We start from the raw sequence: 17,677 nt of genomic DNA, 5'->3' as shown, positions 1-17,677 counted from the left end.
ATGGTTGCAGGGAAGGTCGCAATCTGGTTGGGTCGATGAAACCAGTCAGTCAAGACACGAGGCACCAACCTCGCTGTGTTGTGATCACACCACAGGTGCAGCGTGGAGTCTGAGCCGTTGCCACGGACGTCGGTGACACGGTGCTCTGGACTTACACTGTGGTGGAACTTTTGAGGCGATGCGGCGACAGGCCTGCGGCATCTGTCACGATTGTTGCACTCAGTGGGGACCGCCGCTCTAGTGCATGCAGCGGTGCGGAGTCGGACAGTGGTGCCAGTTCCGAAATCGCTCTTAAGTCGATATGCTTGCTTTCTTCTTGGTTGCACCAGAACTCATTCCCAAGGGTCAAGGAATTGGATGTGGCAGCACTTGGCAAGTCTGGACTTTCAGCAAGAGAACCCAGGTGCTGGCAGATGAAGTATTTGATGCCTCTGAGACTTAACGGGAGGCAAGCTCAATCCAAGACCTTGAAGAACCTTTGAAAGCAGGATGTAGAAAGCAAAGTCCAGTCCTTGCACTCCCAGGATAGAAGCAGCAATCAGCAGGCCAGCACAGCAAAGCGACAGGCTGAGTGGCGGTCCGTCCTACAGCATCCAGCTGTGTGAGGGGTGCGGGGGAGAGTGGGCCAGAGTTGCTCCCTCTGCAGAAGGTGAGATCTTGTATTCGTAAGATCTAGTATCCCTCATAGGGAACTTGTAATGTTAACAATTCCATAGAAGTGTTAGTATATTATTTAAGAAATGGGGTTGTTGTGAAGAAGTTCTTCTGCTTCATCTAATTGTTAATGGGCAACCTTAGGGTTCTGTATAAGGATTATGCGGCACTAAGAGTGGCTGAGTCTTTCTTGAACTGTCAGATAAGGTTGCTGTTGTTCTGCACGATTTGTTTTGTATGTTGTACTTTACCAGTGATTTGGTAGTATCAGTTTTCTACTTTTGGTAGATTTGATACATTGGAAACCAGAGATTCATCTTGTGGACTTTTAAGACTTTTTGTTGTGGTCCTAAAGGTTTTATATTAGAGAGCCATCATAGTTGGTTGGATTTTCTACACTTTGGTGTAGATATTTGTATGTTCGTGATCTTTGAACATTCTTCTTCTTTTTCCTGGCTTATGTCTGGCCCTCATGGGTCTTCATTGAGAAGTGTCTCTCTGTAGATTCTGTTCACTCTCTTGTATATAATATGTAATATTAGTGACACTTAGGAGTTGCTCTGCGCTTTTGTGTTTCCATTCAAAGATTTACTACTTTTCTGAAGGGTTTTACCTTCTTCAGGGTATTTTTCTTCCCTATAAAGATAGTTATATCTGTTGTGTATTTAGGTGTTACTGTCTCTTCTGGGTACAGCTGTTTTCAGTGTGACCGGACTCTACTTGTTGTAGGTTGGGTTCTCAATTTAATAAGTGTTGTCATAAGACGGAATATACAAAATTGTATGGATTCTTTTTATTTAAGAATCTTGTAAATGTTTTAAGTTTTTGATAATAATTAACTTTTCAAGTTCATCTGTAGATGGGTCTTAAGCAGCATAAGAGTTGCATATTCACCTTGGCTTATGCCACTTTCCCAAGGTCCCTATATATGTGTGTGTATATATATATATGTTCGATGGCATGTGTAGCTGCAGATACACATGCTGTGCACAGTCCGCCATCTGGTGTTGGGCTCGGAGTGTTACAAGTTGTTTTTCTTCGAAGAAGTCTTTTCGAGTCACGAGACCGAGGGACTCCTCCCATTTCGACTCCATTGCGCATGGGCGTCGACTCCATCTTAGATTGTTTTTTTTCCGCCATCGGGTTCGGACGTGTTCCTTTTCGCTCCGTGTTTCGGGTCGGAAAGTTATTTAGAATCTCGGAAAAAATTGTCGGTATTGTTTGCCTTCGGTATCGGGTTAGTTAGAACTAATCGACACTGAATTGTGAAGAGCTCCGGTGGCCCTTCGGGGTTTTTTCGATCCCCCGTCGGGGCCTGGTCGGCCCGGCCACGTGCGACTTCAAGGCTGATGGAACGGACCCCTATCCGCTTCTGCCCAAAATGCCATAACAAGTATCCATATACGGATCAGCATCTGGTCTGTAACTTGTGCTTGTCCCCCGAGCACAAGGAGGATACTTGTGAAGCCTGTCGAACGTTTCGGTCGAGGAAGACGCTGAGAGACCGAAGAGCCAGGAGACTACAAATGGCGTCCACGCCGACAGGTCAAGAACGTTTCGAGGAGGAAGAAGAAGCTTTCTCCATCCACGAGTCAGATTCGGAAGAACTCGACGCCGAAGAAACACCCCAAACCGTGAGTAAGACGTCGAAAATCAAGACTCACGAGAAGTCCACAAAAGCCCAGGGGACGCCACCGCCAACAGGCCATGGCTTAACCCGAAAACTAGGTGACCGATCCAAGGCACCGAAAAAGGGCATGCTGGTGTCGAGGTCGTCCGACTCCGGTCGAGATACCGCCACACAGCAACCTCGGAGCCGAGACAGCGGCTCCGAGAAAATTCGGCAGAGACAGCGGCACCGAAGAATTTCGGCACCGAGACACCACGCCGAAAACAAAGAAGGTTTCTTCGGAACCTAAAAAGACTTCCGAAAAGGTTTCGGTTCCGAAACATCCAGCCTCGGAGCCGAAAACTAGTTCCTATACAGAGGAACAAGGATTAACCTCCCAATTACATAGATTTGGAGAGGAGCTTCAAGCTGTAGAGCCTGACTACACGCAAAGAAGGCTTCATATTCATGAGGACACAGGGAAGATAACCACTCTTCCCCCAATCAAAATAAAAAGGAAACTTGCCTTTCAACAAAAGGACAAGCAACCACAGGCAAAAGTGGCTAGGAAAACAACCCCACCACCGTCTCCACCACCATCAATACATGCATCACCAGCAACAACTCCACCACTGATGCACTCACCAGCTCATACTACAATGAGTCAGGATGATCCCGATGCATGGGACCTTTACGATGCTCCAGTGTCTGACAACAGCCCAGACTCCTATCCCACAAAACCGTCACCACCTGAGGACAGTACATCCTACACACAGGTGGTCGCAAGGGCAGCCGAATTTCACAACGTCACCTTACATTCTGAACCAATTGAGGATGACTTTCTGTTTAACACCCTATCCTCCACCCATAGCCAGTACCAAAGCCTTCCCATGCTCCCAGGAATGCTAAGACATTCAAAACAAATATTTCAGGATCCAGTTAAAGGCAGAGCCATAACTCCAAGGGTGGAGAAAAAGTACAAGCCACCGCCAACAGATCCAATCTATATTACAACACAACTAACACCAGACTCAGTAGTTGTCGGGGCAGCTCGTAAGAGAGCCAACTCTCATACCTCAGGAGACGCACCACCTCCAGAAAAAGAGAGCTGCAAATTTGATGCTGCAGGAAAAAGGGTTGCAGCACAAGCAGCAAATCAATGGCGTATTGCCAATTCACAAGCACTTTTGGCAAGATACGACAGAGCTCATTGGGATGAAATGCAACATTTCATCGAACACTTACCCAAGGAGTTCCAAAAAAGAGCGCAACAGGTGGTAGAAGAGGGACAAAGTATCTCAAATAATCAGATACGGTCTTCCATGGATGCAGCAGATACAGCTGCAAGGACAATAAACACTGCAATCACGATACGAAGGCACACATGGCTGCGCCCTTCAGGGTTCAAGCCGGAAATCCAACAAGCTGTGCTCAATATGCCATTTAATGAACAGCAATTGTTTGGGCCGGAGGTTGACACTGCCATTGAGAAACTCAAAAAAGAGACCGATACAGCCAAAGCCATGGGCGCACTCTACTCCCCGCAGAGCAGAGGCACATTTCGAAAAACACCTTTTAGGGGAGGGTTTCGAGGTCAACCCACAGAAACCACAACCTCACAAACAAGGCCTACTTACCAGGGTCAATATCAGAGGGGAGGTTTTCGGGGGCAATATAGAGAGGGCCAATTCCCAAGAAATCAAGGAAAATTCCAAGGCCCCAAAACTCCTCAAAATAAACAGTGACTCACAAGTCACACCACCCCATCACATAACACCTGTGGGGGGAAGACTAAGCCAATTTTACAAACTTTGGGAGGAAATAACAACAGACACTTGGGTCTTAGCAATTATCCAGCATGGTTATTGCATAGAATTTCTCCAATTCCCTCCAAACGTCCCACCGAAAACACACAATATGTCAAAACAACATATAGATCTTCTAGGACTAGAAGTTCAAGCATTGCTACAAAAGGACGCAATAGAATTAGTACCAAATCTACAAAAAAACACAGGAGTTTACTCACTGTACTTTCTAATACCCAAAAAGGACAAAACTCTGAGACCAATACTAGATCTCAGAACACTAAATACCTACATCAAATCAGACCACTTTCACATGGTCACGTTACAAGACGTAATCCCACTGCTCATACAGCAAGATTACATGACAACATTAGACCTAAAAGATGCGTATTTCCATATACCAATACATCCTTCACACAGGAAATACCTAAGGTTCGTATTCCAAGGAATACATTACCAATTCAAAGTGTTGCTATTCGGAATAACAACTGCGCCAAGAGTTTATACAAAATGCCTGGCAGTAGTAGCTGCACATATCAGAAGGCAGCAAATACATGTGTTCCCGTACTTAGACGACTGGTTAATCAAAACCAACACGCTAAGACAGTGTTCAAAACACACAGAATATGTCATACAGACCCTTCACAGGCTAGGTTTCTCCATCAACTACGCGAAGTCACACCTTTTGCCGTGTCAAAAACAGCAATACTTAGGAGCGACAATCAACACAGAAAAAGGGATTGCCACTCCAAGTCCACAAAGGGTTCAAACATTTCATAAGATAATACAGGCCATGTATCCAACACAAAAGATACAAGTCAAAATGGTAATGAAACTCCTAGGCATGATGTCCTCATGCATAGCCATTGTCCCAAACGCAAGATTGCACATGCGGCCCTTACAACAGTGCCTAGCATCACAATGGTCACAAGCACAGGGTCAACTTCTAGATCTGGTGTTGATAGACCGCCAAACATACATCTCGCTTCTATGGTGGAACAGTACAAATTTAAACCGAGGGCGGCCTTTCCAAGACCCAGTGCCACAATACGTCATAACGACGGATGCTTCCATGACAGGGTGGGGAGCACACCTCAATCAACACAGCATCCAAGGACAATGGGACATACATCAGAGGCAGTTTCACATAAATCATTCATAATAACCCACAAATACATTCTTGTCAAAACAGACAATATGACAACAATGTATTATCTAAACAAACAAGGAGGGACACACTCGACACAGTTGTGCCTCCTAACACAAAAAATATGGCATTGGGCGATTCACAACCACATTCGCCTAATAGCACAATTTATTCCAGGGATTCAGAACCAGTTGGCAGACAATCTCTCTCGAGATCACCAACAAACCCACGAATGGGAAATTCACCCCAAAATACTAAACAATTACTTTCAAATTTGGGGAACACCTCAAATAGATCTGTTTGCAACAAAAGAAAACTCAAAATGCCAAAACTTCGCATCCAGGTACCCACAAGATCAATCCCAAGGCAATGCTCTATGGATGAACTGGTCAGGGATATTTGCGTACGCTTTTCCCCCCTCTCCCTCTCCTTCCATATCTAGTAAACAGGTTGAGTCAAAACAAACTCAAACTCATACTAATAGCACCAACATGGGCAAGGCAACCTTGGTACACAACACTACTAGACCTGTCAGTAGTACCTCATGTCAAACTACCCAGCAGACCAGATCTGTTAACACAACTCAAACAACAGATCAGACATCCAAATCCAGCATCGTTGAATCTAGCTCCTGAAATCCTAGAATTCGGGCACTTAGACCTCACACAGGAATGTATGGAGGTCATAAAACAAGCTAGAAAACCTACCACTAGACACTGCTATGCAAATAAGTGGAAAAGATTTGTTTATTACTGCCATAATAATCAAATTCAACCTTTACACGCATCTGCAAAAGAAATAGTAGGATACTTACTACATTTGCAAAAATCTAACCTAGCTTTCTCTTCAATAAAGATACATCTTACCGCAATTTCTGCTTACCTACAAATTACGCACTCAATTTCATTGTTTAGGATACCAGTCATAAAGGCGTTTATGGAAGGCCTAAAGAGAGTTATACCACCAAGAACACCACCAGTTCCTTCATGGAACCTCAACATTGTCCTAACACGACTCATGGGTCCACCTTTTGAGTCCATGCACTCTTGTGAAATGCAATACTTAACGTGGAAAGTTGCATTTTTAATTGCCATCACATCTCTAAGAAGAGTGAGTGAAATTCAAGCATTTACCATTCAAGAACCATTTATTCAAATACACAAAAATAAAGTTGTTCTACGGACCAATCCTAAATGTTTACCAAAAGTAATCTCACCGTTCCACTTAAATCAAACGGTAGAATTACCAGTGTTCTTCCCACAGCCAGATTCTGTAGCCGAAAGAGCACTACATACATTAGACATCAAAAGAGCACTAATGTACTACATTGACAGGACAAAACTAATTCGAAAGACAAAACAACTATTTATCGCCTTTCAAAAACCTCATACAGGAAATCCAATTTCAAAACAAGGCATTGCTAGATGGATAGTCAGGTGCATTCAAACCTGCTATCTTAAAGCTAAAAGAGAACTGCCTATTACACCAAAGGCACACTCAACCAGAAAGAAAGGTGCTACCATGGCCTTTCTAGGAAATATTCCAATGAACGAAATATGTAAGGCAGCAACATGGTCTACGCCTCATACATTTACCAAGCACTACTGTGTAGATGTGTTAACTGCACAACAAGCCACAGTAGGGCAGGCTGTACTAAGAACATTATTTCAAACTACTTCAACTCCTACAGGCTGAACCACCGCTTTTGGGGAGATAACTGCTTACTAGTCTATGCACAGCATGTGTATCTGCAGCTACACATGCCATCGAACGGAAAATGTCACTTACCCAGTGTACATCTGTTCGTGGCATCAGTCGCTGCAGATTCACATGCGCCCACCCGCCTCCCCGGGAGCCTGTAGCCGTTTAGAAGTAGATCTTGAACATCTGTATATTTGTAAATATATTACTTAAAACTTTATTATGTACATACGCATTCACTCCATTGCATGGGCACTATTATTAGCATACACAACTCCTACCTCACCCTCTGCGGGCAAAACAATCTAAGATGGAGTCGACGCCCATGCGCAATGGAGTCGAAATGGGAGGAGTCCCTCGGTCTCGTGACTCGAAAAGAGTTCTTCGAAGAAAAACAACTTGTAACACTCCGAGCCCAACACCAGATGGCGGACTGTGCACAGCATGTGAATCTGCAGCGACTAATGCCACGAACAGATGTACACTGGGTAAGTGACATTTTCCATATATATATATATATATATATATATATATATATATATATATATATATATAATCATTTGTTACTGCATAGGTATATGTGTATTATATGCCTATGACAGGAGGTATATATTGATATTACCTTGAAAATGTTTTATCATCTCTACCTACCTGTCCTGGGAGAAAGTATATTTATATGCCAAATGTTGCTATTTGTTGTCTTTTAACTCCTTGCTAAAGAGGACAATGGTTTGCTTTTTCTGCAAGAGATAAACACTCTACCTGTGTCTTACCATGTAGGTCTGGTAGGATGTACCTTTATATGGTAAGAGGTATTACTCAATGACAGGTTATGCTGCTCTGTGTTCCAACAGGGCAGAGCATGCAGTTTCGATTCACATTGAAGAACATATACGTTTATATTCATTACCTGATTTGGCAATACTGTCCTGCGGTCGTGAGTAGAGTTTTTAACTCATATTTTCTTTATCTTTGTAATATCATTGCCGTGGTCCTGATACGGTGTTCATGCATGGGTTCCTATCCTCAATAGAGTGAGTATTTTAATATCCACCCTGTTAGTTCGCCTCTAGCACAGATTGGTCATGTTAAGATGGCTTCTCCTTCTTCCATGTTTTTGAATGTTCCCGACTCCTTGTATGCAGTCCCTTCCATGGGTCTTCGCTCACTAAATATCTTAAGGCTCGCCTACATTATTATGAATGCCCAGTCTGTTGGCTTTACTCTGGCCCAGTTTTGTTTTAGGGACACATTTTTAATAGTATCGATGTGGGCGATACTATCTCCATGCTATCAACGTTTTCATGACTCTTTGTTACTGTGGTCCTTTACGCAGTTCTTTTACTAACGAGGGTGTAGTTCCTCATAGGTATTCTTCAATGCATGCTCTATTCCTCTTGTTCCAGACCATTTTCCTTCTGGTTACAAACTTTAAATGTTGTTGGGTCACTTCTGACACACATTTGACATACTAACATGGATCAGCTTATTCCCATGCTTTTCATGTGGTATGGTTTTATTCACGTGGTTCCTTCCACAGGGTTTTGATGTAGTTGAGTATATTATTACTCACCTTAATTATTATGATAATCCAGTCTTTTTCTCTTGTTCTAGACCATTTTTGTGATTTTTAGAGACTTTTTGAAGGTCTCAGTTCGCATTCTCTGTTACAGGTTACTATGCTTTGGTGTCTGATTTTAAAGTAAGGAATCTGATGTCTCTGTCAGATGAAGAAGGTAATTACCTTCGGTAACACATTATCTGGTAGAGATCGGATCTAGCCACGGATTCCCTCATGACCCTCCTATGCTCCCCACTCTGCAACTGAGTCCTCTTTTGTCTCAGAAGATTTAATTATGGAAATAAACACCTAGAATTAAGAATTCCACAATTTGTTTTTTGTTGAGGGGACACAAGGGTGTCTTTTGTTCAAAGCACACTGTTCCGATAGGCACTTTCTATGTGTGGCTCCATGGTTTGAGCGTGGAAAATAGTCACGGAAGTAACTGACGTCTGCAAGGGGGTTACATGGACTCCGCTGACGTCACATCCGGTGAACAACGTTGATACAGAGTCGGGTGGCGCCCTCTACAGACGTACTATGGGAAAAAAAAATCTGGATCCAGGCTTGCACCCGGGGAAGATTCTAAAGTAAGAAACCTGCGGCTGGACCCTGTCTCTACCAGATAATGCATTACCAAAGGTAAGTAACTTCTTCTTTTGGTTCAAAGATCTAAATTCACATAGGTGAAATGCAAGCCTCGCCAAATGAGTTGTGCTGACATTACTTTCACTCAGAGGTGGTTTATTTTAAAGTTTCATTGTATGGTGTGAATCGTGGAAGATCTATTTCATGTACTGTTTGTGGAGGCGCACTGTTGAAAGAGAAGTGACATTCCCGCTCTGGCTATAATCTGGATTTGTAGCGTTTATTCATGAACGCTGCGGTTTGGTTTGGTTTTTTGGTGGCAGAACTGCCAGTTAGAAGGTCACAGTGGGACTGATTTTCAACACAAGGACAGGATTGCAGAAGTGCTTAAGTGCTCAGTGAGCTTCTTCCCTCTATATGCTTATTGCATAGAAACTAGTTATGTTTGAAATGGTTCTGTTAGTCTATTTTTGCATAGTTGGAGAGTTGCAATCTTTGGTTGGTTTTGGGTTGAGATTTGGAGCTCTGGGCTTGTGAGGGATGTCGAAATCTGGCAACAATGTCTGTCATTAGCTTTACGTGTTTACCTAAAATGGTGAGAGTTCACGGGGGGGGGGCTCTACAGTCCATCCTCAGCTTCTAAAACACCAGGCTCAGCTACTGATAAGATGGCCCCTTTATTGTCACTTCCATCACAGCTACACTCACAGCTGTGATACTTGATTGTTTCGCACACATTTACACGCAGTACTTTACCCTTCATTGCCTTGGGGCATTTCTTCAAATGTTTACACTCCAGGGCTAAGTGTCCTACCCACCCACACTTTTTACACTTCTGTGGCTGGTGAACATATTGATGCCACACTTCTATGGAATGAGAATGGCACTGCCTGAAGCTCTGTGGCAGGTGAACATATTGATGCCATACATATTTGGAAAGAAAATTGTTTGTTTAAAGATATTTATTAAGCACATTAACACCCGCAGGTAGCTTAGTGCTGAGCACATCAAAGCTAATGTCCTTGAGTTGCAAGACATTTGCAGATACAGCGCTAAGGCATAAAGCTGAGCACAGTGGAAATGGCCAGGGTTTTAGCAGCTTCCTAGACTTTACCAGCACAGGTTCTTCCCTCAGTTTAAGCAAAAGACTTCCACAACTTTGCTGCAGCAATAGAAAAGGTGCCTAAAGCTCTGTGGCTTACGTTGGGGGACATACTGACGTCATATGTATATGAAAGGAGAATGCTGAGGCCCAAAGGGCTGATCGTAATGATGTCTTAGGTTGTTTCCTTCATCTTTCGTGGGTTGATCATGAGCTGCCAGAGAACTCTTGTGTGGAGATTAAAAACAAGATGTCAACAATATGGAGTGGGCGATATGGTAAATTCAGTGACCATCTGTTAGAAATGGGGCTCCTGGTTGGCTAGGGTAGGCACCTAAGCCAGGCAGGGACCACCACTCTAGTCAGGGCGAGGGAGCTAAACACCCAAGATAACCCTTGCTCACCTCCTTGGTAGCTTGGCACAGAGCAGTCAGGCCTGTCCCAGTGGCAATGTGTAAAGTGTTTGCACAATACACATAATGCATGTGACACAATAAATACACCACAAACGAAACCCAAGTTATTTAAAAAAAAAACTGTATTGCATAAAACATCATTGGACCCAACACGTCATGTATCAGTATTGCAAATGTCTGGAAGACCTACTGACATAGACTCCCAGAGCAACGCCTGAGATTTGCTTATTATCCTGGTTATGCAAGACACAATGGCATAATTGGAAATCATTGGTGGTCACTGCGGGGGTTTCCCTTCAGGTTGCGCGAACCCCAGCAGCATATCCAGAACCCTGTAGGCCCTCCAGAGCCTCGACTAGGTCACAGTCGCTCCAGCAGATATGCCAGGTGCCTCCTTGCTGCCTGGCGATGCGGTCCTGGGGCCGCTCCTGCTCCCTCGACCAGCACACCCACACCCAAAACAATGCGCAACCCCAGCACGCCAACTACTGTCCTGGGCTGCAGCAGTGATTGCTTGGCAAACAGGTGAGCGCTTCGCTCGAGCTCACCTAGAGGCAGCTGGCAGCTCCTCTTTGTTCTACCTACAGCAGGGGGGGAGGGAGGTAGGGGTGGGAACAGCCCACACGGGGACACGGAGGTGCTTTCCGGTGCCCAAGATAGACAAAAACAAAGTGCTGTTCACGCGCTGATTCAGAAGGCCATGAAGCGCTCTTCACTCGCTGAGAATAGTAAAACCAGGAGCACTCTCATCACACACTCCTCTGCACCAGGGCCGGAAATGAAGAGCTCCTCAGGCGTTATGTCTGTAGAAACCAGGAGCAAAACCAGCACCCTTCATGTAGTGGGCTTCCTGGGAAAACACTGGGGCACACAAGGTCAGGCAGGTTGCAGGCAAAATAGGCCCGCACCTAAAGGCAGGTAAGGGTGCTTCCTCCTGTCAGTCCTGCAGTGGTCAGGGGAACCCAAGTCAGGGAGAAGCTGGCAGACAGGGCAACACGCAGAAAAGCAATCCAGATGAGTCCTTTGTGCCACCCAGTAAATACCAGGCAGCAGGGCAACAAACAGAATAGCTGTCCAGATGAGTCCTTTGGAGCTATCCAGGAGTCCTTCTGACAGAGGTTCAGTCCCAGTTCCAAAGGTTCTCTAAACTTGTGGGGGACAGCCCTTTGTACCTGTACTAATTTTGCACAGCCTCCACAAAGGGGAGGTGGGGCTTCCAACCAGCACTAACTGGTTCCAGGAATGTCCCTTTCTCCTTCAGCACTGTCTCCAGACATCAGCAGGGGTAAACGAGCCCTTTGTGTGAGGCCAAGGCACAGCCTTAACAGGTGCAGGTGTGTCCTACCTCTACCTCTCCCAGCCCAGAAAGACCATTTAATATGCAGATGCCCTCTTGTGACACCTCCACCCTCCCTGTGTACAGGCTGTCTGAAAAGTATGCACAAAGTCCGGCTGTCACTCTGCCCCAGATGTGGATAGGAGTCAAGCTGCTAAACATCATAGTCGTAAGCACAGAGAAATGCTCACTTTCTAAGCGTAGTGTAATAAAAAAAAATCCACCTACACCAGTGAGCAGTATTACTCATTACCATTACAACTATACCAAACATGCCTGCACTACCCCTCATAGATCAGACAATGCCACTTAGACATATGTTAGGGCATTTCCAATGCAGTCCTATGAGAGGAGCAGCGCTCACAGTAGTGAGAAACTAAATAGACTGCTTGTCGTTACCAGGACATGTAGTACATCAAGACATATGTCCTACCTTTTACATACACAGCACCCTGCGCTGTGGGCTAGCTAGGGCCTACCTTAGGGGTGACATATGTAGTAAAAGGGGAGTTCTAGGCCTGGCAAGTGAATTTTGATGCCAGGTCCCTGTGGCAGTAAACTTGAAAGGCTACTTCTGTGTGTGGCGCAAGCAGCGCTGCAGGCCCACTAGTAGCATTTAATTTACAGGCCCTGGGTATAAAGATACCACTGTACAAGGGACTTACAGGTACATTTAATGAGCCAGTTAGGTTTAAGCCAATTATACCAAGTTTAGAAGTGAGAGCACATGCACTGTAGCACTGGTCAGCAGTGATAAAGTGCCCAGAGTCCTAACCTCAACAAAAAGGGGTCAGACAAAATAGAAGGAGGAAGGCAAAAAGTTTGGGGATGACCCTGTAAAAAGGGCCAGGTCCAACACCATTGATGTTCGAACGTGACTCCTGTAGACACATCTAGCTTGGTTTCATGAGCTGTGCATAGTAAGCCTAGTTCATAGAACTTCAGAAAAGGGTGGACTGTGTCAGCACCCTGGGCTCTGTACCCATTTGTGTCAGGATAGTAAAGCCAAGGAGACCGCAAACAAAAATAACTAGGCCACACTGTATCTGTGTGCCTTTCTGTAGTACAGTATCTGCAGAGCACAAGACCATCTTCTTCGCTGCACCAAGTCTCCGTCACCGAGAGCACACGTAGGGCAAAGTGAGACATGAAATCATAGACTTCCAGTGTGTTTCACAATAAGCTTTATTCGGCCAGCAGACCATCAAAGCAATACAATACAAAGATAAGCAATCATCATAAATAAAACAGTACAAAGCTACCATCAACCAAGTTTAAAAATAGAATAAAATAAAATAGAATCCCTGATTGTCCAACTTAAAATCAATTAACATCATTGTTTGTATGAAAGTTACGTATACGCCAAGCCGCTGCTAAAAACTTGCTTACTGCGTATATTAACACATTGGAGTTGTGACTTTTTTAAATCCTCAAGGCTAGGTCACATTTTCTTATCTTCAGTTCCCGACAGATTTTACAGATCCATTTGGACCTTGGGACTAAGTAAGCAGGGCAGAAAAACATAAAATGTTCTACTGTTTCAGGGGAATTACCACACACAGGGCAAATGTCAGAAGTGGTATTGGATCCCCATCTGCTCGTCAGGGTCATCAATGGTAATGTTCCAAAACGTAGTCTGGCATACAGTCCTTTGCCTAGTAGGTCAGGAATTAAATCTAGGTATAGTTCGAACTCTGGGTACCATTTAAAATCAATAAAGAGATTAGTTAAACGACCATTAAGTTTATGAGAGATATAGTTGTTCCGTATATGGGGCCAGTAAGCACGCTTCAATGCTTTTACTTGGGACTTCTCAAGTTGGTGGGGGTTCTCCCATAAGTCTCTCAATCCTAATGTACAAAACCAGCTAGATACGTGTTTGATCCATGGGATGGAGGTAGAATTAGAACATTTTAACAATTCTAGAAGTGAGGACTTATATACGACCAATTCTGGGACTATCCATAGCCTCACCCAGTACAGCAAAGGTCGTAAAGTGATTAGGTCGGCCATTCGTTTAAACCCCAAGTCTAGAAACAAGGGGGTTAATGGGGTGCTAATGGGGCATGCACATAGGGCCCGTGCAAAACTATTCTCGATTTTAGTTATTCTACTACTATCGGAGAAGCCCCAAATCTCTGCACCGTAGGCAGACTTCCAGTATTGTCACAAGCTTCTCTGTGGACTTTGCGCTCTGTAAACCCATTTAATCTAACCTAGCCTGTTTGTCTCTGCGTATAATCCTGAAACTGCTTTGTTATGAAGAGTCCACCAATGTCCATTACAATTGTGGTCATTTTTCCAATGTAATGGTGGTGTCTTGACCTGAGAGGTAGGAGGTTGGCTGGTCTTTAGGTTAAGGTTGGCTGTGGCCTCAATGAGTCAGCTGTCAAATGTCACTTCCTAGACTCTGCCGCAACATACACAAGCACATGCAGTCTTCTCTTTAGCATCAGTGTGCTACAAAGCACCTTTTTATGACACTTCGTAAAGCCTCAGAAGTCACAGGACACTAAAGGCACAGGTGACCTTGCCCCATGATGCCAGTTAAGGGTGTGCAAGAGCCATTGTTAAGTAAACAGAGACAAAGGGCCTGGTTTAGAGTTTGGCGGATGAGTTACTGCATCACAACGGTGACGGGTAGCCCTTCCACTGAAATAAAAATCCCATAGGGTATAACGGAATTTATATTTCAGCGACAGGATATCTGTCATCGTAGTGACGGAGTTAACCGTCCGCCAAGTTCTAAATAATGAAATGTGGTAAATCGAATCCAAACCTCCAGGAACAGCCTAGTAAAGGTTGTGCATGTAAGGCTGATGCAAAGATCCTTGGCCCTGTGTAAACCCTGTTGGTGGACCCTGGATTATGTCCCCAGTGCTGGTTGTGTGACCTCTGGCACTGGTTATACCCTTAGCAAACTTTACAGAAACTCTTGCTTTTGGTTGAAGCCGCCTGAAAGCAGTGGGTACACGACCCAGGCATGCGTCTCAGGCTAGAACAGTGACCATGCACCCCTGCTTATGCTCCCGAGGGCTGCACAGCTACTATGGTTCACTTTGTGTATTTTCCTTCTTGCAGGCTCCTTCACTGAGGCCCAGCATGGTGAGATGTCAGCAGCCCAAGGAGACAACTCGGACTTGGCCTCACCAATGTCTCCCCGTGCCAGCAAGAGCCGGATGTCCATGAAGCTGCGTCGATCTTCTGGCTCTGCCAACAAGTCCTGAGGGTCCGCCAGTTACAGCAGCTGTCGTGGTCCTGCCTGTGTAGCACTGACTCCTGCAGCCCCCGCCCGCAAGGTGTGCCACCACACACGCTTCCACTGCTGCCACTACGAGTCATAACGTATGAACCTTATCAATCGCACTGGGAGTTTTTATACTGTCATATTTTAGAAGGTTTCTTTGTTTTAAATGCACTCAGAAGCTCATTTCTCATTGCTGAATAAATGATTGCATAGGAAGAAGCCGCTTGTGTTGGCGGTTCGTCCCAGTGAACTTGACACACCGCCTCTCAGGACTTTACTTGCCCTCACGGTTGCCTGTCACTTGCTTGATCAGAGTCCCGCTGCACCCGGAGACCTGAAAAAGATGGTGTCCATCTGTTTTTTTTTTTTTATTATTTGTAAATGTCGTGTCTTGGAGGGTGTATGGCCATTTTTGTGGATGTCAACCAAGAAGGCAACGACGTGTGTATGGATGGACCTACAGAGCGGACATGGCCGTAGCAGCGTCTCACGCACTGATCCTGTAGCCCTCTGCCAACGTGTTGGTCACTTCCTGCCTCACCACCAGAGCCTTGGTGTGAGAGCTTCCAGACACTACCCTACCAGAGAGATGCTGCTGCCACCTAACCCCGGCATGGATTATATGCAAGTTCTGCTGGATCCTTATGTGTTTCTAAAGCCCCATCACCTTCCTCTGTCGCGCAACCCTGCTATAGTCATGTACTTGTTGTCTTCGTCTAGTACATCCCCTCTGGGCAGAGCACTGTCACCTCTGTGTCCTGGATCCCAGTGCAGTGGGAGTATCGTAGAACTCCACTGTTGTCTCTGGTAAGACATCCTGCCATCCAAGCATCTTGTGTCCTCCTTCGTGTCTCACGCATTCTGAGTGTCCTTTGCGTCCCTCACTTCCCAGGCTCAAAGATCCTGCCCATTCTCCACACACTGACCCAATGTTCAGTCTCGGCCAAGACGGTGCATACCTTGAGGTCTTCTGCGTCCCCCTCATCCCAGTGTGGGTAGTGCCTAACACATTCAGTGTAGTCTCACCCATCTCAGCGGTCCTCCATTCTTACTGTCACCGATCCCTTGCACTTCCCTACTGTTCTCTCTGCGGCCCGCTGCCTACACGGCGTGCACTCCCGCTCTGTCCTCGTCTCACACATGCCTGCTGCTTCGCAGTCCTGTTACATTTCAGACCCCCATCCCCTGGCTCTTCTCCATGATTCCTCCAAGCTCTTATAATTTAATTTTATGTTTTTAGATATTTCATTTTCTTTTTTAAAGTGATATTCCAAAGCGCATTCCAGTGTCTGACCACCAGGCATTGATTTGATTGTGTGACGACATGTCCGGCCCTTGTTCCGTAGAGTAAGCGACTCAGTTTGCCTCTGACACGCATGATTGTATCCGTCTTCGACTGCCTTGCTGCTTGTACATTTTCCGTTCTTCATTGGAAGAGGGGGGAATGTGTGTGTCTGTGTCGGTGTGGGTGGGGAGCAGGGTCCTGCCTGCTCTACGTGGGCGCATGCATCTTTTCCCTGTGCATGTGAGTGTGTGTCTGTCTGACCAGTGAGCTCTCTGAGAGAGGTCTGCTGTATGCCTGAGTCTATCATCTGCCTTTTGTTTGTCTGGGGCGTGTGGAGGTCACGCTTAAGCAGGCTGTCTATGGTTGGCTCTCCATACATGGATTTGTTTGTCTTTGGCATCTGCTTAGTGTGTCTGTGGTGCCCGGTACGTGTGTCCTGGCATCACTGATGTTATTTCTGCCCATGGAAAGGAGCCTGTTGCGCTCTGCTGCTTGCAGCTCATTACACAGCATTAGCGACCTGTCAGTACATTTAATGAGGTATGGCGTGGCAGTGATGTCTGGTACATGGTGCCGGAAGCAGTGCTCACTACGTGAGGTCTGATGTCGGTGACCTGTCAGTGTTTGAAAGCCCTTCTGTGGTATATGTGGTCTGGCACTGGAACCTGGGACATGTGGCATGGCTTCGGTGTCATGGAATTGTCACACGTCGCATGTGTAAACATACCCTCTTGGGTCAACTTTGGACTGTAAATCTCTGTTGTCTACTCATGTGGTATCTACAGGTGTGTAAGTGGATACACCATATTATTTAATATCCAATAAAAGTGTTCCCACATCCCTGCTGTTCTGCTTACTAATGTGCATGTAGGCCAAGTTTCTCTTCAGCTCAGACTCTGCAGCCCTGGGTTCTGCCCACATTTTATTTACACGTCTGTCTAGACTGTCTCCCATTTTGGTATCTGATATAGAAGGGAGATGCCTGGGCTCTCCTCAGACGCAGGGGTGGTCAGCAATCAGGTGAATGCTTGTCTTCTAACCTGTTACTAAAGCAGTCTCCTTAGTAAAAGAGGTGTTAGTTTGAAGTTGCTCTGGAACCCTTCCTTGCCCTCCTTGGTGCCCACATGCTGGTGCCTCAGTACAGCGGTCACAAAACCAATTGAAAGAGGATGCCTTGGTTACCACGCCTTCAGCCACTCAGGGCCCCTTTTGTTCATTCAAACTAG

At 45.4% G+C, this 17,677-nt stretch overlaps 1 protein-coding gene across 7 annotated transcripts in view; it reads left to right on the top strand.

Annotated features, from left to right (window-relative positions):
* RALGAPA1 (Ral GTPase activating protein catalytic subunit alpha 1) overlaps positions 1-17,289 on the top strand; it is a 623,631-nt gene extending 606,342 nt beyond the window's left edge. For all 7 annotated transcript variants that reach the window (XM_069209127.1, XM_069209123.1, XM_069209128.1 and 4 more), the window contains one exon: positions 15,001-17,289. In XM_069209127.1, coding sequence (XP_069065228.1) covers positions 15,001-15,146 — 146 coding nt within the window. In that variant the 3' untranslated portion in view covers positions 15,147-17,289. The remainder of the gene's footprint in view (positions 1-15,000) is intronic.
* Positions 17,290-17,677: the final 388 nt, after the last annotated feature.

This window comes from Pleurodeles waltl, chromosome 9, assembly GCF_031143425.1.
Source record: "Pleurodeles waltl isolate 20211129_DDA chromosome 9, aPleWal1.hap1.20221129, whole genome shotgun sequence".
Classification (NCBI taxonomy): Eukaryota; Metazoa; Chordata; class Amphibia; order Caudata; family Salamandridae; genus Pleurodeles; species Pleurodeles waltl.
The sequence above is the reverse complement of the archived record's forward strand: the minus strand, read 5'-3'. Positions and strand labels throughout refer to the sequence as shown.